This window comes from Typopeltis vanoorti, chromosome 1 (assembly GCF_054136105.1).
Source record: "Typopeltis vanoorti isolate ZY-2024b chromosome 1, IOZ_Tvanoo_1.0, whole genome shotgun sequence".
Taxonomy (NCBI): Eukaryota; Metazoa; Arthropoda; class Arachnida; order Uropygi; family Thelyphonidae; genus Typopeltis; species Typopeltis vanoorti.
Genome location: NC_143549.1, coordinates 107,359,580 through 107,385,535, shown reverse-complemented (window position 1 = coordinate 107,385,535; position 25,956 = coordinate 107,359,580). Strand labels below are relative to the sequence as shown.

Sequence of the window (25,956 nt, the reverse complement as noted above, 5' to 3'; positions counted from 1 at the left end):
CCTCCTTTATGCAGTGGAACTTATAGATGAAGCCCTTTGGTCGGAAAGATCTGGGCTTGATTCCTGTCAGTGTCGCAAGGAACCTTTATCTGGTCTCTTTTGACGAAAGGAGTTAGCCAGTCTCATATGGAGGTAGGGTTTTTTTTTTCACCCGGAAACTGGTTTTTCATTCCCCAGAACAGGCAGACCGACCCCTTGAACACATGCATTTACAGACATAGGACACTCCTGGAATAGAATTGACTGATCTATTCAGTGCGATTTCCAGTTTCGAATTGTAGTAGGCTAGGCCTAATACGTTAAGGAAGAAGAAGACACACACACACACACACTGTTTGGAAAGAAGTCAATGGACACTCCCATGGGCTAAGTGCATTGTGCCATAATGTGTCACGTGTTTGTAGCCAGTATAAATTAGAGGAATATGATGCTCCCAAGTCAGTTCATCTGTTTCCAGGTGAAATGGTTGCAAGAAGGGAACTGACAGAGTTTGAAAATCGCATTGTGATAGAATGCATGTTGCAGGCCTATCTGTTGAACAAATTGGTCATCCCAGATCAATAGTCAGTGTTACCATACTGAGATGGGAGCTCAGGGAATCAGCTGCAAGTGCTACCTGCAGTGGATGATCCACCACACTCGCCAAATGTGACCATAGGGTGCTATGAAGGATGATATGTAAAATCTGCCATTTGCTGGCCAACATTAAATGCAAAGTTCCAGGCATCATCTGGAACACGAATCTGCAGAAAAACTTCAGAACCGAGGCTCATAACATGAGTTTCCATGGTAGGACTGCAATATGCAAGCCCCACATTATCTGAACCAACATGCAGCATTTTCAGTGGTGCAAAGAGCATGTACAGTTGGATGTGGATGCTTGGAAAGCTGTGTTATGGAACGAATCATATTACACCCTCTACCAAGAAGATTCATGGGTGTGGCAGATGTCTAGTAAATGCCTCTTACCAGAGTGCATAACCCCAACTATGAAATTTGGAGGTGGCAGTGTGATGTATGGTCCTGGTTTTTTCCCGGTTTAGCCTCAGACCTCTGTTTGTGGCCATGAACATTGAATTCCAAGAGGTATCTGAGCATTCTGGACAACAAAGCTTTCTACTTTGTGGCATTTCTACAGAACTGACCATTGTCTTTTTCAGCAAGAAGTGCAAAGTGTCATAAGGCTGCTGCTGTAACTGTGGAGTTTGTGGACATGAATGTCACCACACTTCACTGGCCTTCACAAAGCCTTGATCTTAACCTCTACTGAACATCTGTGGGATGAACTGGAGCTTTGAGTGAGTCAAGGAATGTTTTAATGTCTTCCCAATGACAGTCCAGGACCTCATTACATGCCTACAGGAAGAATTCCAAAATTTTCATTTATCGCTATCGTACACTTGTGTAAAGTATGTCTCATGGGTTTGTTGCAGTCATCACAATGAAAGGAGGTCCTAAGTCTTATTAAGGTAGATGCCAGGGCTGTTTGTTCCTCACACTATGGTGTCTGCTGACTTCTTTCCAACTATTGTGTGTGTGTGTGTGATCCTAATGATGACATTGATATAAAGGTCAAAATGTTGACTGTTATTTTATCTTAGTTTTAAGTAAAGTGATTGCTCTAGCAGGGGAATTTTTTCTCCATAATTTCTACATAAAGATATTCTGGATGTTTGGAGTAATTATTCAGAAAAAATTATTAAATGAGAAGACAAACAATAGAACATTGGCAGAAAATATCCAAGAGAACTGCAGTCAGGAATGCATATGTGTATAGATAGAAACTATCTAAATGAGATTCAATTTAAAATGCAGAATCTGGTAGTATAAAAATTTCCATGGCTTGGTTACAAGGTCAAATCTCAGATGATCTGAGTAGAACTTCCATTATACAGTTTTATTAAGAAAGAAAGAAAGAAAAGTGAATATGAGGTTTATAGAAAATTTCCATACTTAGTACTCCAGGAAAGATAAGGAATGTGCATACTTTTTTCAAGTGTGCAAATATACTTGGAAAAATTATGCTTGCAATATGAATCAAAACCAGATTTTTCCAATAAATAGATTCATATTGTTTAATTTTTTTAATCTAATAAAATATAGAAATATAGAAATGTTGGTAATTATTCATATTAAATTTTTACAATATTAACTTGACACCACAAGCTTAAAATAAATATGATCACTTATTAAGCACATGAGTCACTTAACTCTCCAAATAACAAGCTCCTAAGGACCAAAGAAATAGTTTGTTATAGTGGAAAGTTTACTGTCTTGAATTTTTTTTTTAGAATAGCATTGATGCTGTAAGTTCTTATCTGGGGATTTTCAGTAGTTTGTTATAATGAGTGAATTCATCATATCAGTGTTTGTTATAGTGAGAGTTGACTGTAGTTACATAACTCTAGTACATTATATTGGAAAGTTATCTACAGCAAATTTTGGGGATTTTTAATAGTTTTATTATAGTGAATTAATTCATATAATAAAACTATTATTCAGTATGGCTGTCTCTGATAGTGAGAGTTGACTGGATTTTAAACTTAGCATCTTCACAGAAAAAAAAAACACTTGTCACAGAACACGAGACAGGTGCACCAGGTAATTGTAGAAACAGTTCAAAATTATCACACACACACAAAAAAGTCCCTGCTATCGTGGTACTATCTAGGACTGGCTTACAGTTTTTGAGCAAAAGGCAGTCTTTGAAATTACTATCTCCCAGATTTCTGGTAGATGAATGCAGCCTTTCTTATTGAAAAATGAGTAGTGCCTCATTGCTGATGCTAACTCCAAAAAATAGTCTCTTGAACCTGTAACAACTTCTATACAAATGTAGTTTTCTTAAAGTTAATTTTCTGTGAAGCAGCAACCAGTACAGGATCTACTGGTCCTGACTTGTCATAATGATGATAGCATATTTTCATGTTGTTCAGGAGAGATGTTAACAATTCTTCCTGCTGTCTAGGTGAAGTTCCACTCATAAAACCTTGTGTATACTCCTGGATGTGTTAGGGGATTTGGAATATATCCTTAGAAGAGCAAATAAAGGTTTATAGTTTGATTTACATGTTGTTTAAAAGTGTTGTGAAGAATGTCATAAATTTTAGATAAATAAATGGAGCCATTCTTGTTGAGGAACACATTTCATTGCCATTGCTGACTTTGCAGTAACAGACCATGCTTTGGACTTCCCTTCACATAGGATTAGATAGATGAAAACTAGCATGTTATATAGAAATCTTTACAAAGACTATTTTTAGAGTAAGCTATGACAATGAAAGACTCTCCTAATCTTAAACCACTTGTTGAGATTAGAGGAGTCTTTCATTGTCACAGCTTACTCTAAAAATAGTCTTTGTCTTCTGACTTGTAAAGATTTCTGTATAGCATGTCCTAATTTACCCTAAATTTAGCAGAGTCATTCTAAGATCAACTCTTTTGGTTATATTTATTTGGTTATTTGGTTATATATATATATATATATCCAACATTAGAGAGCACCAAGTGAGGTTATTTTTATCTTTTGTTTGTTGCTTTTGTGTCATGATAGTAGTTTGTGCTCTGATGATGCTGATTTAAAATCTAGTGAAATATTATTATTGCTTGACACTTCCAAAGAGTCCAAGGACTCATCACAGGTGGATACTGGCACTCCATTCTACTCCACTACACACATCTCTCCATCTCCCCTACTACTTAATTCTCCACCTAACACAATGACATCTATTGCCCATCATCAGCACCATCAACAAGAATATTTTTAGTCTATAAATTGTGTGTGTTCTCATGCCTGTATGCTGGATAAAAAACCCCAATTTCCAGTAGTAGGAAAACCCTGCTACCTCCATTATCCTGTTATTAAAGATATTATTTATTGTCTTGGCATCATGTAACACTGTTAGAACATAGATGAATTAAATTATTGTAGTTTGTTTCTTCTGAAACATCTTAGTCAGTTAATTAGTTTATTTGAAATTATAGAAAAAATGCTTAGAAAATTTACAAGTGATCAAAATAGTATTAATTTTTTTTTTAAATAACAAAACCTGTGGTGCGTTCATAATTAGAAGAAACACACGTATAAACCACAGTGAAAATTATTTAATTGTAAATATTTCATCCTAAGTATCTTAGGACATCATCAGTACAGTATTTAAACAAAAATTAGGAATAACATACAGTTAGGGCGCATGATTACAATAGAATCTCATGAAAACGTGCATAACGTGCTAAAGTAGTACAAAAAAAAAAAAAAAAAAAAAAGTTAATTATTTAACACAGTTTTATATGATAATTTCCCATACGTTAGGAATAGTAAGAACGTCGTTGCGGTTTAGGTTTGGTCTGTGTAGTAGGGCTTCAGAACTTTCTTTGTATAAATGTTCATGTTTAAATAAAGATCTATGTAAAAGTTTAGCCTTTTCCCAATGGATCCTATGGTTTGGATTTTCAATTCCGTGTTGAGAGAGGCCAGATTTCTGCGGTTTAAGAAGACGAATGTGGTCTTGATGTTCCGAGATGCGTTTCTGAACAGACCTACCTGTCTGTCCAAAGTAAGATAATTTGCATGAGCATGGAATCTCATAAACACCAGGTAACATCAAGGGTGAGAATTTGTCCTTAGGAGAAGATAATAAGTTGTAAATTTGGTTGATGGGTTTGTAAGTAGTGGCAAAATTGTATTTCTTCATAATTTTAGAAAGACGTTCTGAGATGCCTTTAACGTAAGGTATGGGAATCCTATGCACTTCTTCCTGTCTGGTTTGATGTATGCAGAAGTGACTGATGATTTTTTGAGTTGATTTGGGATTATATCCATTTAGGATGGCTGTATTTTTGATAACTTCTAATTACTGGTTTAAAGATTCTTCAGAGGAGCAGAATTTGTGTGCTCTGGAAACTAGTGATTTAATAATGCCAGATTTCTGAGATGGATGATGAGCAGAAGAATTGTGAATGTAGCGACCTGAGAATGTAGGCTTGCGAAAGATGGAAGTGGCGATGGAACCGTCTTCTTTTCTTTTGATGTGTAAATCCAAAAAAGAGATACCCTGTGGAGATTCTTTTTCTAACGTAAAGTTGATGCAATGATGAAGAAGGTTAATTTTATCTAGAAACAGTTGTAATTCAGGTTCGGGATGATTTCATACTGCAAATACATCATCGACATATCTTAGCCAAATTTTTGGTTTGGGTTCAAAAGTGAATATTTTTTCCTCAAGGTGTTCTAGAAACAAATTTGCTAGATTTGGTAATAAAGGAGATCCCATTGCTGTTCCTTCCTCTTGCTTGTAAATTTGACCTTTCCAGGTGAAGTAACCTGGTGCAATAACAAACTTGAACAATTCAACTATATCAGACGGAAATTTTTGAGTTTGTAATTCTATTGTTTCTTCATGGGGAATGTTAGTGAAGAGGGAGACAATGTCGAAGCTGATTAACAAGTCAGTTTTTGATAGTTGAATGTCTTTAATTTTTGTGTGAAACTTAGTAGAATTTTTGATTGAAGAGACTGAGTGGCCTATGTGAGGGCGGAGAAGGTTAGATAAGAATCTTGATAACTTGTACGTTGGACAGCCGATACAGTCTACGACAAGTCTAAGTGGAACATTAGTTTTGTGTAGCTTAGGTAAGCCATAAATTCTAGGAGGTCTTGCATGGTATGTCTTAAGTTTTTTGATTGTTTCTTTATCTAAGGAGGAAGTTTCATTAAGTAGCTTATTTAATTTTCTGAGTTGACGATTCGTAGGATCAAAATCCAATTTGGAGTAAGTATTACGATCTCGAAGAAGTAAATTAATTTTTCGGTCATATGAATTGGTATCAAGAACCACAGTGGTATTTCCTTTATCAGCTCTAGTAATGATTAAATTTTTGTTACGTTTTAAGGAAATAATAGCTTTCAATTCCGACGGTGGGATATTTAATTCTGAAGGTTTGGCATTGTAGATCATTTAGCTACTTCGAAACGAAGTTTGTTGGCTTCAATACTGGAGAGATGCTTGATGTTTCTTTCTATATTATGTATAAAGTCTAAATATGGGAAACACTTTGGTGAAATCGCAAATTTATGGCCTCTTGCTAGAACATTTAATTCATCTTTTGTTAGTTGACGGTTAGATAAATTGACTACCCATTTTTCAGTTGGTAATTTGTTAGTGATCTTTTTTGATCGATTTAATAGATTAAGGTATTTAATATGTAGAGCACTATTGCTTTTATCAAAAGCTTTTCTTCCTGAATTCTTTGAGACAGTTATAATTAATTGTAGCAATTCTTGATTTAACATATTTGACAAATCTGTTTCTAGTTCTGTAATATTTAAAATGTTTGTTGCTAGTTCATGCTTAGACACTCGTAACTGATTGAGTAGTAAGGAATGACTTGCTTTTTGATAGATTTTATGGGCGCCTGGAGATTTGATGGTTTCTTTCAGCTTAGCAAAGGTTGGAATAAGATTATCACGTCTGCACTTTTTTAAAAAAGATATTCTAGCTCGTAGCTTACCCTGTTTTAGTTGCAGTTTTCCTAGTAAGTTTGTCTTCTGCGCTGTCATTTCCCCGTGAAGGAATAAAAGGCATCTCAGAACGTCTTTCTAAAATTATGAAGAAATACAATTTTGCCACTACTTACAAACCTATCAACCAAATTTACAACTTATTACCTTCTCCTAAGGACAAATTCTCACCCTTGATGTTACCTGGTGTTTATGAGATTCCATGCTCATGCAAATTATCTTACTTTGGACAGACAGGTAGGTCTGTTCAGAAACGCATCTCGGAACATCAAGACCACATTCGTCTTCTTAAATCGCAGAAATCTGGCCTCTCTCAACACGGAATTGAAAATCCAAACCATAGGATCCATTGGGAAAAGGCTAAACTTTTACATAGATCTTTATTTAAACATGAACGTTTATACAAAGAAAGTTCTGAAGCCCTACTACACAGACCAAACCTAAACCGCAACGACGTTCTTACTATTCCTAAAGTATGGGAAATTATCATACAAAACTGTGTTAAATAATTAACTTTTTTTTTTTTTTTTGTACTACTTTAGCACGTTATGCACATTTTCATGAGATTCTATTGTAATCATGCGCCCTAACTGTATGTTATTCCTAATTTTTGTTTAAATACTGTACTGATGATGTCCTAAGATACTTAGGATGAAATATTTACAATTAAATAATTTTCACTGTGGTTTATATGTGTGTTTCTTCTAATTATAGTATTAATTGTATTTAAGAAAATTTATTACTATTTTAGTTAAAAAAAACATTAAATGAAATAATTCTGTTAATTGCATTCAAATATATTTTAATATATTTTAAAGGGCATTGCAATTTAAAAAATTGCAATGCCCTTTTAATTCAAAATGCTTTAAATTCAAATACTTGGAGTAAAAACACTTTGTGATAAATGATATATGGTAAAATGCATATAATAAAAAGGTTTGTGATATAAAGATTCCAGTTTATTGTTGGCCAATAGGAATTAATGACATCTGTGAACATACATTGAAGTACACAACTTGAAATATCTAATTAATGATTTAATAATGGGTTGAATGGTCACTCCTTAACCAACAGATAGTTTGAAATAAGGATTGATAGGATGGTTTCAGTTAGAATCAACAGAATGATGGTTCTTATTGGTGTTTACCAGGGAAGCATATTTAATTTTTGTACAAAAAGAAAGGGAGAGAGAGTAAAGAAATAATTGTTTTGAAATTTTCAGTTTCAGTTATTAGTGCACAATTTAATCTGTCATTAAAAGATTTCTTACCAGGCTAATGAAATCAAGATTGGAAATCTTTTAATGCTATGAAGAAATTGACAAATTTGTTACTATATATATATATAAAGTTAGAAGAATAGAGAGATTACAGATTCTCTGATAAAAAAAAAAAGTTAGTTAAGGGATTTTATAGATACACGTGAGATGTTGCATCTTATGACCAGTGCAAGCAGAACTTGGACTGCTTGGGATCATTCCTGGAAATTGGCTAAGGGTATGGCTTGGAATCATATGAGGTCCAGATTATTTTTATGTTAAGTGTATATATATGTATATATATATATATATATATATATATATATATATATATATATATATATATATATATATATATATATATATATATATATTATATATTATATATATTATATAATATATTATATATTATATATAATAATATTATATAATATATATATTATATTATATATTATATATATTATAAGTGTATATATATGTATATATATATATATATATATATATATATATATATAATTTTTTCCAGTATAGAATGCAGACATTTATACTCTCTATCTTTCTCTCACTTATTTTTAGGAATCTGAACTGGCAATGCTACATGAAATCACTCACTTACAAGAGGTTCTAGATGCATTGACAAATCTTACTGAAGATCCTCAGACATTACCAGTAGCCAGTGAACAGGTTATCATTGATGTGAAAGGTTCTGAAAGTATGTGGTCCTTTCAGGTATGTTACAGAATATGCTTTTAAAAATTTCCTTTTTAAGTTTGAATGTATTTGATATATATAAAATAAAGATTGGTTGCTGTGTTTGCATTTTCAAATATCTATATTAATAAACTTATTAAAAGGAAACAAAGAAAAATAACAATGAAAAGAGAAAGAAAACTGTGTGTCAGTCGGCCTTGTGATTATTTTCCTTTTTTACTTAATTATTATTATTACATGATATCTTCAGGGAGTCTAAAGACTCATCAAGGGAGGGCACCTACTCTACAACTCTCTGTCTCCACCACTCAATCCACCAATGAACTGCAACTACACCAACGTCATCTGCCGTCCATCACCACTACTAGTATTTTCACAGACAATTGCAAACATCTATGCCCACACTTGGATTCAAACCTGCAGCCTTTTGGCTGGAGAGCAGATACAATAACCACACGGTTCTGGACTGGCATTAAAACAACTTTCCCACAAGAAAGAGAAACAGAGGCATTAGAATGGGTAAATGGCCAATGGGGGGGAATGTGCTGATAGATATGCTTGTTAGTTGGGGATATAAATCCATGTTCTTCCAAACCACATAGTGTCTCAAATTAAACTAAATAAAATATTTTTGAGATAACAGATACATGGGTGGTTTTTTTTTGCTCTTGTTGCAGCTAAACTTTAACTCATCATGGTATCCTTCAAGGTTTGGTGCAGAGGACCTGCAAAGCTGCATCTAGTTCTAGGCTGCATGAATGAGACTGATATAATCAATTAAACTAGCTTATGCCTTTTACAATATTTATGCTTTCAGATGTTATAATCTTCTGTAGAACACCACCACCAGTCCTTTGAATACTTTGAATTCTCTGGGACTCACAGCCTGCTAAGAGAAAAAATAATAATAATCTGAAAAGTAAAAAACTAAATAAAGTAACACAGTAGAACATCAGTTAATTTTACTTTGAATTTCACAGAACGTTAGTTCTGTAAAATTCAAAGTAAAAACTTTAATATGATCACCATGGCACACTAAAGGATATCTGTTGAGGAGGATGAAGTGTTCACTGAGCTATAAGCATCAGTAGTAGATATCATTTCCTCATAGTTCATTGCCATAAGAGAGAAATATATAGAGGAAATGATGGCAACTTACCTGATTCCTTCTTTAAGTCTTCTTGACTTTGGCAAATCCACATGCTTTTCACAGCCATGGCATGTATGACAGCTCCAACGGTGTTTATGATGATCAGTAATTGTTTATTAGCTATATATTTATTCATTTCTTGCAAACCAGATCCATATTTTCAGCCTAGTTATTTCAGTTATGTGATCATCTCATTTAATAACCCAAGTAGATCTTAATCTTGCTTAAACACTAGCTGAAATCGTAGGGTGTAGACTTCAAGGTTAGAACTCTCTCTTAGTGAACACAGAGATTGGCTCATTTTGAACCATCAAAAAATTTAGATTTTTTTTTCTCTCTCTCTTTTTCCCCCCCACCCCCCTTTTTTTTTCTTTTTATTTTTGAATTTTGTCTTATGTTTTGAAATGATGTGTTAATGGAAATGTTTCAGGAGAAATCTGAATGCCATGCTTCTAAAACGGCAGAAATAAATATTCCTCTATTTGTAGTATATGTTATCCAATTAAAGGAATTCAATGAGAATATCACTTTACCGTTTAAATACTATGATGATAACAAGTGGAATCCCTGTGGAGATTCTGCATTTACTATGATGAACATGAGTGAAACCCTGGTGACCTCAGATGTGTTAGCACTTCACTTTTAATGGACACTTGACTAGGCCTTCCAAAAGTCTTTTTATGGTATTTTAAGGCATTTTAGACTTATGCACAGATGAAGCAAATCAATTGAGATTTATAGTTGCCTAGATTCTATACAAAGCAAAACCTCCTCCTTTGAATACACCCTTCTCAGAACTGCGAATAGGTAGAGATGACCTGCATTCGCAGGTCATCTCTACCTATTCGCAGGTCATCTCTAAATAAAGGGTGGCACACCATTTGGCAACTCCTATAGGTAGAGATGACCTGCGAATGCTTCTGCCTGGTATCTCAGCTTGGGCTTGGCTCCCACTGAAGAGACCTCAATAAAGGTCGAAACTAGTCTGGGTAGTGGCCCTTCCCTTAATGCATAACATTAGACATATCTGCAAGGAGATGTGTTTTGCATTATAGGAGATACTGAGACAGGAGTGTTGGTAGCTTGCTCCACCTTTGCAACGAGTTGCCCTGGTGTTGTACCACCTTTCCCCAGTCCTGAAGATACTTTCAGGCGCAAACTTTGTTTGCTCACACTTGGATAAAGGATTAAACTAAATTTATTATACTCTAACCAAGTGAAAAATAAACTTTCAATGAAATCATAGTTTTCTTTGATGCAGTTTCCCATATTCACCAACATACTACTTTAGGAGAATTCATCTCTTGCAAGATGATTTCCCCGAGGACATTGTTAACTTGTTTAAATTCACTATCAATAGAAGTTATTTTATTCAGCAGAATCAATTGTATAAGCAGATTGAAGAAACAGTCATGAGTAGTCCTCTCTCACCAGCTTTAGCTGATTATTTTATGAAATCTGGAAAAATCAGCTCTTCAAGTACCATTTTCTCTCAACCTCATAACCTTTGATTTATGAATAATATCTTTGCAGTTTGGTTCTACTCGGTACATTTTCTGGATAAAATAAACTCCATGTTCTCTGTATCAAGTTCACTATCGAATGTGAATATAACAACAGGCTTCCCTTTTTGGATACTTTAATAATCCTTACTGCTGTGAGTAGTATTGTATTTTCTGTTTATAGAAAACTTTAATTCAGTGGCAGATACTTCCATCACAGAAGGTATCATCAAAACTCTTATACACAGAGCCAGTCTTTTCTTCCAATTCCCTTTTGCTGGAAGAATTAAATAAAATAAAAATCACATTGACTACTAATGGATATGATAAAACCATCATCTAGAAAATTATCAACAGATATCATCTGTCAACCAGATTACAGTGTGATGTAAGAAGAATTTCCATGGCTTTTCTTAAAGGAACATTGGAACAGATAACATGGGTTCTTTGCAAGTATAATCTATATGCCACCATCAAACCAGCTCAGAAACTTTCTCCTTTTCTACCATCTGCCAAAGATAAAATACCATCTTTTATCTTTGATTAGAATCAATCTTAGAATCTGAAAAGTCTAGCCTTACTTACCATACCACTGACACTAGAACCAAATCAGGAATCTTCATTCCAATAGATTTAAGTTTGTCTGTTTCGTGAAACTTAATAGTCATGAATATTAACAACTCTGATTACATGCCAGTCTCATAGTTGTGGGAATTTTTTTATTTTTTTTTTGTAATAAGTTACTTAATCTTATATATAAATTACAAACCTATCCATTGTTTCCCTTTGAACTCTAATAGTGCATACTTCTATTAATGCATTTACATGATACTTCTATGTATGTATTTTACATGAGCAAGTAAATACATACTACATGTCATGTCTTGCGATTCTTGTTTTGAATGTCATTAACTGATCTTCTCTTCTCTCCCTGATGATGTCCTTGTAACATAGGATGAAATATGTTGGAGTTTAATAAATTCTAATTTTATATAAAAATATAAACTTTAGAAATAAACCATGTCTAAGAAATGGGGGGAAAAAATTAATATAGCACACAGAATTATGAAAATTCAAATATTGCACATGCGCACATGCATTATTCTTTAAAAAAACAAAAAAAAACATTTCACTTGCTATATTAAAGCTGAAAACAATTACTGATGTATCTAACATAAAAAAAGGAGTTTTAGCAGTGTGCAGGTTTTTAAAAGTGTCTTCAGAGAACTAGAAAAAATCTTGTTACCAAATCATAGAACTCAAATTCTGAGTGCTGCTAAAAATTTCTGAAGCCCTTATTAGTAATTGGCTCTAAAATTTATAACAGTAATTTTTGTTTTTAATTTAATTAATTAATTATTCTGGAGTGATACTAAGTTAAAAAAAACTTTTAATCAGTATTCTTTTTAGAATACCTTCTTTGTTTTTTTTTTTTCTCGATGTGACGGAGATATAATCAGTTAACTGTTGAATCTTGCATTTCTATCTGTAAATGGCTTATTCAAATATAACTTTTGACTAGTAGATATAATGTGATGAATTCGTTAGAACAGTCACCATTGTAGTGAAAAAGATAAGCACTTTTTAATAAAAGCTATTATTTTTTTCTGATTATTATTGTTGATATTATTAACACATCCAGGGATTCATCTTGAGAGGACACACCACTGTGCACAGCCCCACCATCTACACTACTTACTCCTCCAACTATACATAGTATTTTTCTGTAAATTGTATGGATTCTATGATTGTCTGTATATGCAAGATTAAATACCCTAGTTTCCAGAAAAAAAATCTTGCTGTCTCTCCATGAGATTGGCTAACCGACTTTTAATTGAAAAAGCATATATAAAGATTACTCTCACTACTAACTTTTTTATTTGAAAGTCTTTTCCATTTGAAGGGTGCATTGTTCCTTTAGTAAAAAAAAAAAGATCCAAGTTGCTGAATTCAATTCTCTGATTCATGAGATTATACATTCCCAAATTTCTGTTAAGTGGTTTAGAGTTTTTTTATATTTAATATTTATAGAGTGTACTTATAGCTATAAATCCAAGAGTTTTTTTCGTTATGTAGCAATAAGAGGATAAATGACTATGGTAGGAAAGTGACAAGAGGCAAAAGAAATAGTTGTTGAGTGATCATTTTGCAAAGGTGTCTCTTGCAGCTGGAGGTTTTACAGTTGCTGATGTAACAGAGATGCATGTCAGAATTGAGGTAAATGAACAAGACGTGCTCAGCATATTGAAAAGTATCAATGTGAATACAGCAGTGAGATTGGATGGCATGTCACCCTGTGTACTACGTGAATGTAGTACACAGGGTGACATGTGTAGTACATTCACCCTATAGTACACGTGACCCTGTGTACTATGTGTGCCAGAAAATTGGTATTACTTCTGATACTTGTTTTGTAAAGAAAATGTCTGCTGTTACTCATTCTTTTCTAGCAGAAAAATTGATAACTAAAAGGATATAAAAAGAAAACTAAACTAAAAAAAAATGATTTTTTTTTATATTGCTACTTTATAGTAAGATAATGTTTCTGGAAAAAGAACAGTAAATTAATAAATATTAAAAAAGTAAATTTATAATATTCATGTATATAGGTAAAAGTGTTATTACACTTTTACCTATATGCATGAATATTACAAATTTCTAAAGATTCCACATCTGTTTGTCAATCAATGTTAATAAAGGTGCCGGTATGCAGTGCCATTGTGTATACCATCCCAGAAAAAGCACTTGCCTCTGATGAAATTCTTCAGTCTAAGACTCAGCTCTCGCAAGGTTCCAAGGAGGTGGAAAGAGGCTAAGATAGTTTGATTACATAAAGGTGGCACAAGACAGAAGTAGCAAACTACAGACCAGTTAATATTTCAGAGATGCATGTCTCTGAAATATTAACTGGTTAAATTGGAAACATTGGTTAAAGGTAAAATCCAAAAGTGGGTGGATAGGGATCCTGTCCTGTCAGGTGTCTTCTCCCTCCAGGAAATTGACTACCATGTGTCTCCACCATGTCCTATTTTGCACCTCTCTGCTGCATTCCTCATATGAGAGATAGGTCCAGTCTTCTATATTTTTCATCTACTCCAGTCTTTGTTTTCCTCTCCTTCTCTTTCCCTCAACAGTTCCTTCGAGAAGTGTCCTTTGTAGGCAGTTGTGTCTCAGAATATGTCCAAAATAGTTGACTTGCTTTTCTCTTTTTAATTTCTTTCATCAGACTCCTGTTTATGCCTACCATCTCTAGTACATCTTCATTTGTCTTTTTGTCTTTCCATGATATCCTCATAATTCTTTGCAGCATCCACATTTCAAAGGCCTCCAGTTTTTTCACACTCAGATTGGAAAGTGTCCATATCTCTACTTCGTATAATAATGTGGACCATATGTAGCATTTGGAAATTCTTAGTCTTGTTTTCAGATTTAATTCTCTAGATGGCAGTAGATTTTTCATACTGTTGAAAGTTGACCTTGCAATTTCAGTCCTTTTTCTAATTTCATCTTCTGTCCTGCCATTCTCTATGATCAAGTGTCCAAGGTATATATGTATGTTTTTTGCACCTGTTCTAATTTATTTCCTTTTATATTGATGCATATTTTTGGCATTTCCTTTTCTCTTGAAATTATCATAATTTTTGTCTTTTTAAAGTTGAAACTGAGGCCATATTGTTTGCTGTACTTGAGGGTTTCATCTATAAGAGTCTTGAGGTCATATTTGTTTTCAGCTAGAAGAACCATGTCATCTGCATATCTTAGGTTATTAATATTTATGCCCCCTACAGTGATTCCTTTGAGGTTAATAATTTTATTAAATATTTCTTCTGTGTACAGGTTAAAGAGAATCGGAGAAAAGACACAGCCTTGTCTCACACCTTTCTGAACTGGGAATTCTTCTGAGGTCTCTCTATTTATTCTCAAAGATGCAGTCTGTTCCCAGTAAAGATTAGTTATTAGCCTAATGTCTTTTCCATTCATGCCTATTTTTGAAAGGATTTCAATTAATTGTTCATGTTGAACATTGTCGAATGCCTTTTTGTAATATATGAAGCAGAGATATACATCTTTTTGTTTTTCTAGATATCTTTCTATGATGGTTCTGACATTGAAAATACCTTCTCTTATACCTACATTTTCCTTGAAGTCACTTTGTGTATCATTTATTTCTATGTTTATTTTTCTTGTATTTCTTTCAAGAATAACATATAGGAGGACTTTTGATACTTGACTGATGAGGCTAATTGTCCTGAACTCTAAACTATCTAAACTAAACTCTCTAAAAATCTTGTAGCTTTTGGTTTTTTGGGAATTGGAACGAAAAGTGAGTGATTAATATCTTTGGGTAAAAATCCAGTCTCATATATTTTATTGCATAATTTTGTTAGAAATTTCAGTCCTTCTTCATCGAGAGCCCTCAACCACTCTCCCAAGATATTATCTATTCCTGCAGTTTTATGTGGTTTTAGTTTTCTGACGGCGTTTTCAACTTCAAAGGAATTAAATTATTCAATTAATTACATGAGATATCTCTTGGTTAGAAACAAAACTTCTCTGCTAAATTTTTTGGCAAAGAAGTTTACAGCTATCTGTAATCAAGTAACTCGACACTAAATAACATGCCTGAAAAAAAAGTGTAATATTATGTAAGGAAAATAAGCTAAAAATTCACTTGTCTTTAATAAGGTAACTTTTTGCAGTAAAAAAGTAGTAAATTATTCCATTTTGCTGTTCTAATAAGGTAAATATTTGTCAGCCTAGTAAACCAATTTTTTTAAGCATATGTGCTCTCAAAGTAACAGGCTGTGGGTTTGAATCCTACTGTGGGCATGGATTTATTTTATTTATTATTATTATTATTATTTTAAAGATGAGCTTTATAAACTCAAGGAGCTATACAAGCTTGTCTAGAACAAGCTTTTGCAAACACCCATGCCCATGGTGGGATTCAGATCCACAATCTTTAGTGGAGAGTGGATACACTATACCAATCAGTCAGGCTTTAAACGTTTTACTTATGTGTGCTTATTTGTTAATTATTAATCTTTTATTCTTCTTATTGTTAATCTTTTCTCTAACTATATTCTTTTATTTATGCGCCATTGTAATCAATTCGTTATGTGCACTTATTTTGTAATTGGCTGTGCCATTTTAATCATTTCTCTATATGCTTTATTTTTATTATTAATTAATCTTCTCTACTCTATTCTTACTTTTATTAGTTCATCTCTATTGCCTTTTTAACTGGAGAACTCTGGAAATTTATTTAGGCAAAACTACTTCAGAAGTATACTGCCCTTTTACCACTCTCCTTGAAGGTGGTATCTGGCTGACTCCTAGCACATTAAAATTCACTTACATTATATACAGTTTTACATCAATACAATGCCGATTTCTAAGGCATCGCCGTTGAACCTTACAGTCTAGACATTTTCTGTTTTTGTACAATCTTGCATGTTAATTCCTTGGGGTTAAATATATGGGCTTATTTACAAAGTTAATACAAAGTTAGTTTAGTGTGTTTACGAGTTGCGACCTCTTTAAAAGTCGATGCAAGAAAAAGGAAAATTTATACTGCATCGAATTTTACAAGGTGTTGTACTGTATTTGCCAGCGTATAAGATGCACTTATTTTTCCTAAAAATTTGTCTCAAAACCGGTGTGCATCTTATACACTGAAGGTTGAAATTTCAGTCAAAATTTGCTATTTTATGCTTCTACTCTCATCTGTTTGTCATATATGATTTCTAGTTAAATATGTAAAAAATTTAAAATACAGATAACTTTAACTAATTTATGCATATGGCTTTGGGAAACTGGCAAGTGAAATGTACAATTACAATATCCAGAAACAAATGGTGAAAATCTTAACATGTAAAAGTTCATTACATAGAAGGCACAAACTCCTTTCCAAATCTTTTTTTTTTTTAAAAAAAGCAAAAGTAATTACAACTGCATCAATGTCCAGTCTGGAAAGCCAATCCAAGGCCTCATCCATCACCTTTGTGGATGTCCTGTAGGCCACCACTGTGAAATTGGTGCCTTGGGCAGTCGTACAATAACTATAACAATACTATAACTAATTTAAGAACAATAATGGATATGTTTTGTATAGTGAAATGGAATTTAATGCATCCAGTTTCATTTAAAACACAGTGAATGATGCTCAACAGCTTGCACTTGCACAGTTTTGTAATGACAATTGACTAGTCATTTGTTCAACTGTCTTTCAAACACAGTAGAATTAGCGATATTCCACTCTTAAAGATTATTTTTATTAACCCATGGCTCAAAAACAACATAGACATTGCTTTCAAACTTGGTGTCATTGCATATGTAAAGAAAAATGACAATAGAGCAGCAGCATGGTATTTTGGACCCTGCCAACCAAAAAATTGATATGAACTTAGAGAAAATAACTCAAAAGAGCCCAAAGATAATAAGCATAATCTCCATAAAGAATTGTAAAATGGCCAGAACTTGAGGAAGAATTTAAAATGTGGGTATTAGACAACAGAAAATCTGGTATTTCAGTATCCACAAAATGGTTATTCACCAATGAATGATGACAGACAGAGGTATCATTTGAATTCACAGGTTCAGCATCATGATGCTATAGGTTTATGAAAAGAAATAAACCATGTATACAAACGAAAACAAAAATATCACAAAAGATGCCAGATGAATATGAAAATAAAGTTATTGACTTTCATAAGTATGTCTTTAATGCTAGGGAACTTTGAACTGTTACGTGTAAGAAATATGGATGTGGTATCTGTGACATTTGATGTGCCTTTGAACAACAGTACATGTCATAGATTCAAAAATTATTATTAAAATTTTTGGCCATGAAGAAACTCATTACACTGTTGGTTTTTTCCATGCTGTGCTGATGGCACAAAATTGCCACCTTTTTTTTTTTATTTTTAAAAGGAAGACATCACCCAAGCAAAACTTGCCTATGGTGTTTATATTCATGTCCACCCTAAAGGCTGGATGGATGGATGAAGGAATGAAATTGTGGATAGAAAAAGTATGGTCCAGGCATCCCGATGGGATATTAAAGAAACCAGTTTTGCTAGTATGGGATCAGTTTTGTTGTCACAGAACTGACACTATTAAGAATAAACTTATCCAGTTGAAAACTCAACTTTAATTTCAGGTTTAACCAACCAGCCTAAAACCTTTAAATTAATAAGCCATTTAAAGGATTCATGAAGGAGAGAAGTGGAATAACTGGATACAGTCTTCAGATTTTAAAGTAACGCCAACTGGAAGAAGAAAGAAATCTACAATTTCAGAAGTATGTAAATGGGTTAAAACCTCATGGAATGCAATAAAACTAGAGATTATTATTAAGACATTTAAGAAATGTGGCATTAGTAATGCCCTTGATGGTATTAAAAATTATTTATTGTTTGAAGAAAGTCATGACTGTTTCAAATATGGAAGAGATTTCAGAAGATAATTTGTCTAGCTCTGAAGATGAGGATGAAGATTAAAACCATTATTGTAATCCTACATTTTTTCCTTGATACATAATTGTTTCACAACAAAATTCTCTGAAATTGTTTTCAATCAATGTATGATAAGATGTTATAATTATTTTCAATCAATGTATGATAAGTTGTTGTAATTATTTTCAAAAATGTATAATTTTTTTCCCAAAAATGTCCCTAGAAATCGGGTGCATCTTATAAGGCGGCAAATAATTGTCTTTTGGTGGGAAATGAATTTTATCATCTGGAGACAACCCTCCTCACTTACTGATGATTATATACCTTTTGAAAATGCCATGTTTGGTCTCTAGAGCAAGGTTTCTTAGGTTGTAAGAAATAAATAAAAATACAAAAGGTATATAAAAATTAAATAAAAAGATCTTTAGCCCACCCATGGTACTAATGTCCTAATAGATTTAAAACCTTTTGTGTGCAAGAGTAACATAAAAAAAGTTGACTCAGCCATTGTTTTTATATATAGTTAATTTTTTTACTCATTTTTTTTTTGCTAATTTTATTATTTTAAAAATCTTTTTGTCAGACACCTCCAAGTTCACCAACTTCACTGGGTAGTAGAAAATCAAGTATGTGCAGCATCAGTAGCCTAAACAGCTCCTCTAGTGGAAGTACAAAATCACATTCTCCATCTCATCACCGCTGTCACTCACTTTCACAGGTAAAATGTTTAGATGTATTTGAATTAATTACTATATCTAGATATTGAGACATCTAGATACCAGATCTGGTATCTAATAAATATCTGTGCACTCTTTTGCAGCAGATGTAATATATTTTCATTAGTATGATATATTTTGACAATATGATGATTCAGTAATTTAATCATTGCTTTTATAGCTAGCTTATGGTCATTTTGTTTACTAGTGTTAGATCTTGAATGGAGACTCTTTCAACAAAAGAGTCATTCATTCAAGATTTAACAAGAAACACAATTCTGAGCTAGAAATATTTGTACTATTAGTTAAGAAAGCAAAATATAAAAGAAAACCTGTTACAATTACCTTAGAAAGAAGTAAAGTTGAGGAGAAAATTGTATGTCTAAGTAGAATTATATTGTTAAAGTTATTGATGTCAAAATTATACTCTGTGTAAGAATGTAAATCTAAGTGCAAACAAAGGTTCAAAGGTTACTAGCTAACTGCCTACGATGACATAACACCCGCAATGGAAGCATTCATGGAAGGCGAGCTCATTTCGGCGAAATGAGCGCTCTTCAAGGAGCAGAAGTGTGATGCAATTGCATAGGGAGCAAATAGGAGAGCACAATGAGAGATCCTCCCATATGAAAAGAGGGCGCCACAAAGAAGAATAAAAAGCGAGTTCACTTGGGTTTGACCCCCCTCCCCGGTTTTTCTGTTCCCATTTTCTCATGTGGTCAAGCAGAGTACTGACAGATCGACAGCGCCGGAAGTAATCTCCTTCCCGGTTGCTATCTGAAGGAGTCGGGCATGCTATACGTGAGCTGACAGTAGACACCAACTAGGGCCATCGGAAAAATTTACCGATGCGAGACAGCGGAAAAGTTCCCCAAAGGCCGAGGTGACGATATCAATCCGATAGATGAGCGTTTGTGCGGCAAAGTGCAAGGAATGGTGACTTGTGTCGATTAGCGTAACCTCCACGTGGACACGACTCAATAAAGCAGAAAGACATCTGACTACAAAGGATGGATGAAAGAAGCGCGCTATCCTTTCAGGACACTGGTAATATACAGTAAATTCCTTATTCTTGTAACAGTTAGTATTGGGGCAAAGAGAGAAGAACAGATTTCTAATTGAGAAGAAAGAGAACTTTTAAGTGACTTTTGTGCTCAGTAACGTGTTAATCATATTGGACTATAATAAATTTAGTTTAATCCTTTATCCAAGTGTGAGCAAACAAAGTTTGCGCCTGAAAGTATCTTCAGGACTGGGTTAAGGTGGTACACACCAGGGCAACTCGTTGCAAAGGTGGAGCAAGCTACCAACACTCCTATCCTAGTATCTCCTATAATGCAAAACACATCTCCTTGCGGATATGTCTATTGTTATGCATTAAGGTTATGCATTAACTATTGTTATGCACTATTGTTATGCAACGAGTTGCCCTGGTGTGTACCACCTTAACCCAGTCCTGAAGATACTTTCAGGCGCAAACTTTGTTTGCTCACACTTGGATAAAGGATTAAACTAAATTTATTATACTCTAACCAAGTGGAAAATAAACTTTCAACATCTTTCCCTAAATCCAGAGTAATTTATTAAAAAAGGGTGGCACACCAATTGGCAATTCCTATAGGTGGAGATGACCTGCAAATGCTTCTGCCTGATATCTCGACTTGGGCCTGGCTCCCACTGAAGAGACCTCAATAAAGGTCGAAACCGGTCTGGGTAGTGGCCCTTCCCTTAATGCATAACAATAGACATATCCGCAAGGAGATGTGTTTTGCATTATAGGAGATACTAGGATAGGAGTGTTGGTAGCTTGCTCCACCTTTGCAACGAGTTGCCCTGGTGTGTACCACCTTAACCCAGTCCTGAAGATACTTTCAGGCGCAAACTTTGTTTGCTCACACTTGGATAAAGGATTAAACTAAATTTATTATACTCTAACCAAGTGGAAAATAAACTTTCAACATATTGGACTAGTAGTCTGAAAGCCTGAGAGTATGCACCACTTGGTTGAATGTGAATTGATCTTTGTTAGCAAGTTTTAGTTAGAATTTTGAACTAGTGTTTTATGATGAATGTGTACTTATTTAACCTAGAGATGTAAATAGAGTATTCGATAATTAGAATGTTCCCTATTGCTAAGCTAGTGAATTAGAATTTTGATATGACATACCTTTGATGTGTGGAAGTTTATTGTATGTAATTTGATAATTAATAAACATTTTTTCTATGTAAGTCTGAGTTTGTCTGAGCATGAGACTGATTTTACTCGCTAAAGTTCAAACCTGTGAATAAGGGGAAATTAAAGAAAATTTTAGGCCATGACTGCAACGTTGAAGTTTCTATAGGCACTTAAAACTTTAACAAGATTAGGTAATACTTCAACTTTGGGAAGGTTTCTTTGTACAAGAATTCTTCTGTACTAGGACTCTGGCTGGCGCAGCTATATCAAACAAATTTTGTCAGAGTTCCGAAAGGAGAAGTGGCCCCAGACAGATAGGTTAGAGATTTCAGGCTTAGTAGGTATGATAGGGATTTAGGATAGAGAAATAACAGAAAAGTGATGTAATAACAATGGCACAGCCAACATAACAGTGAACCAGTCGACATAAAGAATCATTCATAGCAGCTGTAACAATAGAGTAACGACATAACACTAGACTGTGGAAGGATAGGGAATTTGATTGAGGAATCTTCTTGGCTGCATATATTGAACTGGTCTTAGGTTTTAAGAATTAATTGAATACCTGTGGTTTGCTGTTCTAAAAAAAAGGTAAGGAGTTCATACTTATTTGTGAGCAAAAATTATTAGCATTAGTGCTACTTAACTGCAGGAACAGAATGTGATGGATATAATGTAAATGAACAGAACGCTAAAAGCAAGAGAATATTGCTAATGCATATCAGAATAGAATGCCTGGTGATGGTACTATGAGTAATGGGGAAAATGTGTTTGATATTGCTTTGATACATAATTGGGCACTACTGTAGACCATGGTCATCTGAAGACTGAATTGCATAGACAGATGCAATTCAGTTTGGTTATTTGGTTATGGATGCAAGCATGCAGAATGATATAAAGAGCATTTATAGAGTTGCTGCTTATATAAAGAAGTTATCCCTCAATAACTCTATAAATTCTCTTTCTTTTATTCTGCATGCTTGTATTCCATTACATGTAGCATGGAAAGGACTTGCAGTGCAAGAACTGAGAATCTGTTTATGCATGAGGTGATGTTGTCTTCAATTAGTGAGAATGATTATGCAAACAGTGAATCATGTGAGAGCTTTAATTATTATTATTATTACAGGTATCTCCATGGAATCGGTAAACTCGTTGCGGGAGACCCAAACTGTCAAAGCAATATTTATCATATCTGTTCTTGAATTCATTTACAGACTAAGAACTCACAACTGAGTCAGGCAATGCATTCCACTCATTCACCACCCTCCAGGCGAAAAACCTCGTTCTCACACCCTTGTTAACCACACTTTTCCTTAATTTCCAGGGATGACCTCTTGTTCTTCCATCACTATGACAGAGCTTTAATAAAAAAAAAAAAAAGAGAGCATATGTTGATCTATAAGGTAAGTGATCATGATAAAATGAGATGGCAGCTTTTGCAGTACTTCTTGGCACGATAGAGAAATTAGCACTGCAAGAGAAATAGTTAGAAACTGTTCTGATTGAAACTATATCTGATGGTATTCTCTAAGTTAGAAGAAAAATTTGTGTGGGAGTAAGTTAGATGAATAAAACTTTAAAGCAAGAGCTGCAAAATAAATAAATAAATAAATAAATAGTGTGGGGCCTGAGTATGTAAAAAGTAAGCTAGGAGAGTGAGAGCCAGCAGTGGTGAGAAAGATTAAATTGAGCTTCGGAAAAAAAAAAAAAAAAAAAAAAATATATATATATATATATATATTTTTTTTTAATATATAATTTTAATAATAATTTTATATATATATAATATATATATATATATATATATATATACATACAGTAATACCCCGACTTACATGAATCCGGAGTTATGGGGTTTCTTATATGTACGTATTCCTGTCCCACTTCACTCCTCACCACTAGTCGTATCTTTCTGGTGCCGGCCGCATTCACCAGTATCGCACATGCTGTGAACAAGCACTGACGTGTTTCATGCAGTCTCCATTCATACACAATTTTTATAGTCTACAAACCTTGCGATTGTTTAATGTTATGTTCTTGATAAAAATTTTATCACATAAAAAATAATAATGTCATCCAAAAGAAGCAAGTCTGATTCTTCTGCAGCTAGCAAGAAAAGAAAAACATTGACTTTGGAAATAAAACTCAACATTATTAAGGATTTTGAAGGTGGAATGAAAATTTGTGAGCTAGCAAAGAAGTTTGATCTACAGGAATCCATAGTAAGAACAATCATAAAAGATAAAGAAAGAATTCTCGCTGCTGTGAAAAATGCTCAATCATTGAATTCAAGCATAATTCATAAACGTCATGGGATTATTGGTGAAATGGAAACGATGCTTAAATTATGGTGTGATAATCAAGTGAGAGTGAAAAATTGTCCAGTTGATCAAATGACAATATGTAGCCAAGCTGATTTTTGAGAGGCTAAAAGTAGAAGCTGGAGAAGCGGCCAAAGAAGAAAATTTCGTGGCCAGTAATGGTTGGTTCAACTGATTTAAAAATCGCTGTAACTGATACAGCATTGTGATACGTCTTCTTTTCCTGAGATAACTTTTGATAACTCCTTGGTCCATTGGTTGAAGTAAGTTGGTTGTATTTGGAGGCTATCATCGAGGAAGGCAGCTATAACAGTCAAACCATATTTAATGTAGACGAGACCGGCTTGTTCTGGAAAGAGATGCTTAAGAGAACTTTCATCGCACGTGAAGAAAAAAATGTTGATCCATGTGTAAAAGTTGTTTTCTTGCCTCCGAATACAACCATCTTACTTCAACCAATGGACCAAGGAGTTATCAAAATTCAAAGCGTACTACACATGGCATTCGTTTGATTGCCATGTGTAGATGACTAACCTGACATCTAAACATAGGTTTAGATGTCAGGTTAGTCAACTGGATTCAGGATTGGCTGTCTGATAGGTATCAGAGAGTTGTGTATGGTGGGGCAATTCAAGGAGGCAGAAGGTTACAAGTGGTGTTCCACAGGGCTCGGTACTGGGACCTGTATTGTTCAACCTTTATATCAATGACATTGTCAATGGATTGCAAGGGGATATTCAGTTGTTTGAGGATGATGTGAAGCTGGGAAGGGTTATCAGTAATAGTGCAGATGTGGCAACCCTGCAAGAGGATTTGAATAAACTAGACAGATGGGCAAATGAATGGGAGTGTCAGTTTAATGCAGCAAAATGTTAAGATTTGAAGTTTGGGAACCATTGATGGGTGATGGGAGGATGCATGCTCGATTTGAGGAGCTGTACTGGAGGAAGTAGGGGAGACATGAGATCTGGGGATGATGATTGATAGAAAATTGAAATTCAGGGAGCATATTGCAAGGTGGTGAAGGTAACCCAGACGATTGCTGCAATACTGAGAAGGACGCTGACTTGCAGAGATAAAAGAGTTATCATTCCATTGTATAAGACCCTGATCAGACCACACTTAGACTATTGTTCTCAGGTTTGGTCCCCAGGATTTGAAGGTGATAAATTAACTGTGGAAAGGGTACAGAGGCGGATAACAAAGATGGTTTCAGCACTGTACAATGTCAGTTACGAGGATCGACTGAGGGAATGTGGACTGCAGAGTTTGGTGGATAAAAGAAGGAGAGGTGATATGATCGAGACTTTTAAACTGTTGAGAGGCAGTTACAGGGTAGACATTGGGGAATTCTTTCACTTGGTCGAACAGCAGGAAGGAGCAATGACAAGGGGCCATCCCTGGAAGTTACGAAAGGAGGCTGTGAGCAAGAGGGTGAGGAGTGGTTGAACCGTGGAATGCATTGCCTGAGAGAGTGGTTAGAGCAGGAACGGTCAATGTGTTCAAGGAGTGGTATGATAAACTTTGTGTTTCCTAAAAGCGACCTCCTACGATTAGTCTTTTGACTCCATGGAGGCCTGGATAATAATAATAATAATAATACCTGACCTGTGGAGTTGTGCATATGAGGACAGATTGACAGTGTGGCCTTTAAAGTTTGAGAACTAGATGGAGGGGAGGCGATATGACAGAACCATACAAGTCAGCAAGGGGATCTTAAAATATAGATAAAAGTGAGTTTTTTTAACTCTTTGCTGCGTTGAGAAAAATGTGGGATGAAAAACCAGTGTGTCTGGGAGAAAAAAACCCTGCTACCTCAGTATGAGATCGGCTAACTCACCTTCAACTGAAAAAGTCCATATAAAGATTCCTCCCGTCATGACGGGAATCGAACTTAGGCCTATTCCAATTGGAGGGTGCAATGTACCGTTGTTCTTCCAATTGCGCTACGGAGGCACAAACTTAAATCGTCCCCAGTGGGCTTGAACCACCAACCTTTCAGTTAATAGCCGAACGCGCTAACTGATTGCACCACGGAGGAGACGATTAATATTGCTTTTACTGCTCTCTGAAATGATAACTACTTAAATCTCTCTATGTTGATTATTTGTTGTAATAATTTGTTGTAAAATGTATGTCAAA

At 34.4% G+C, this 25,956-nt stretch overlaps 1 protein-coding gene across 1 annotated transcript in view; it reads left to right on the top strand.

Moving 5' to 3' along the window:
- LOC150110297 (uncharacterized) overlaps positions 1-25,956 on the top strand; it is a 270,355-nt gene that overhangs the window by 131,609 nt on the left and 112,790 nt on the right. Inside the window, exons 8-9 of the mRNA XM_090395533.1 lie at positions 8,355-8,507; positions 19,182-19,316. Of these exons, the coding sequence (XP_090251659.1) occupies positions 8,355-8,507; positions 19,182-19,316 (288 nt within the window). The remainder of the gene's footprint in view (positions 1-8,354; positions 8,508-19,181; positions 19,317-25,956) is intronic.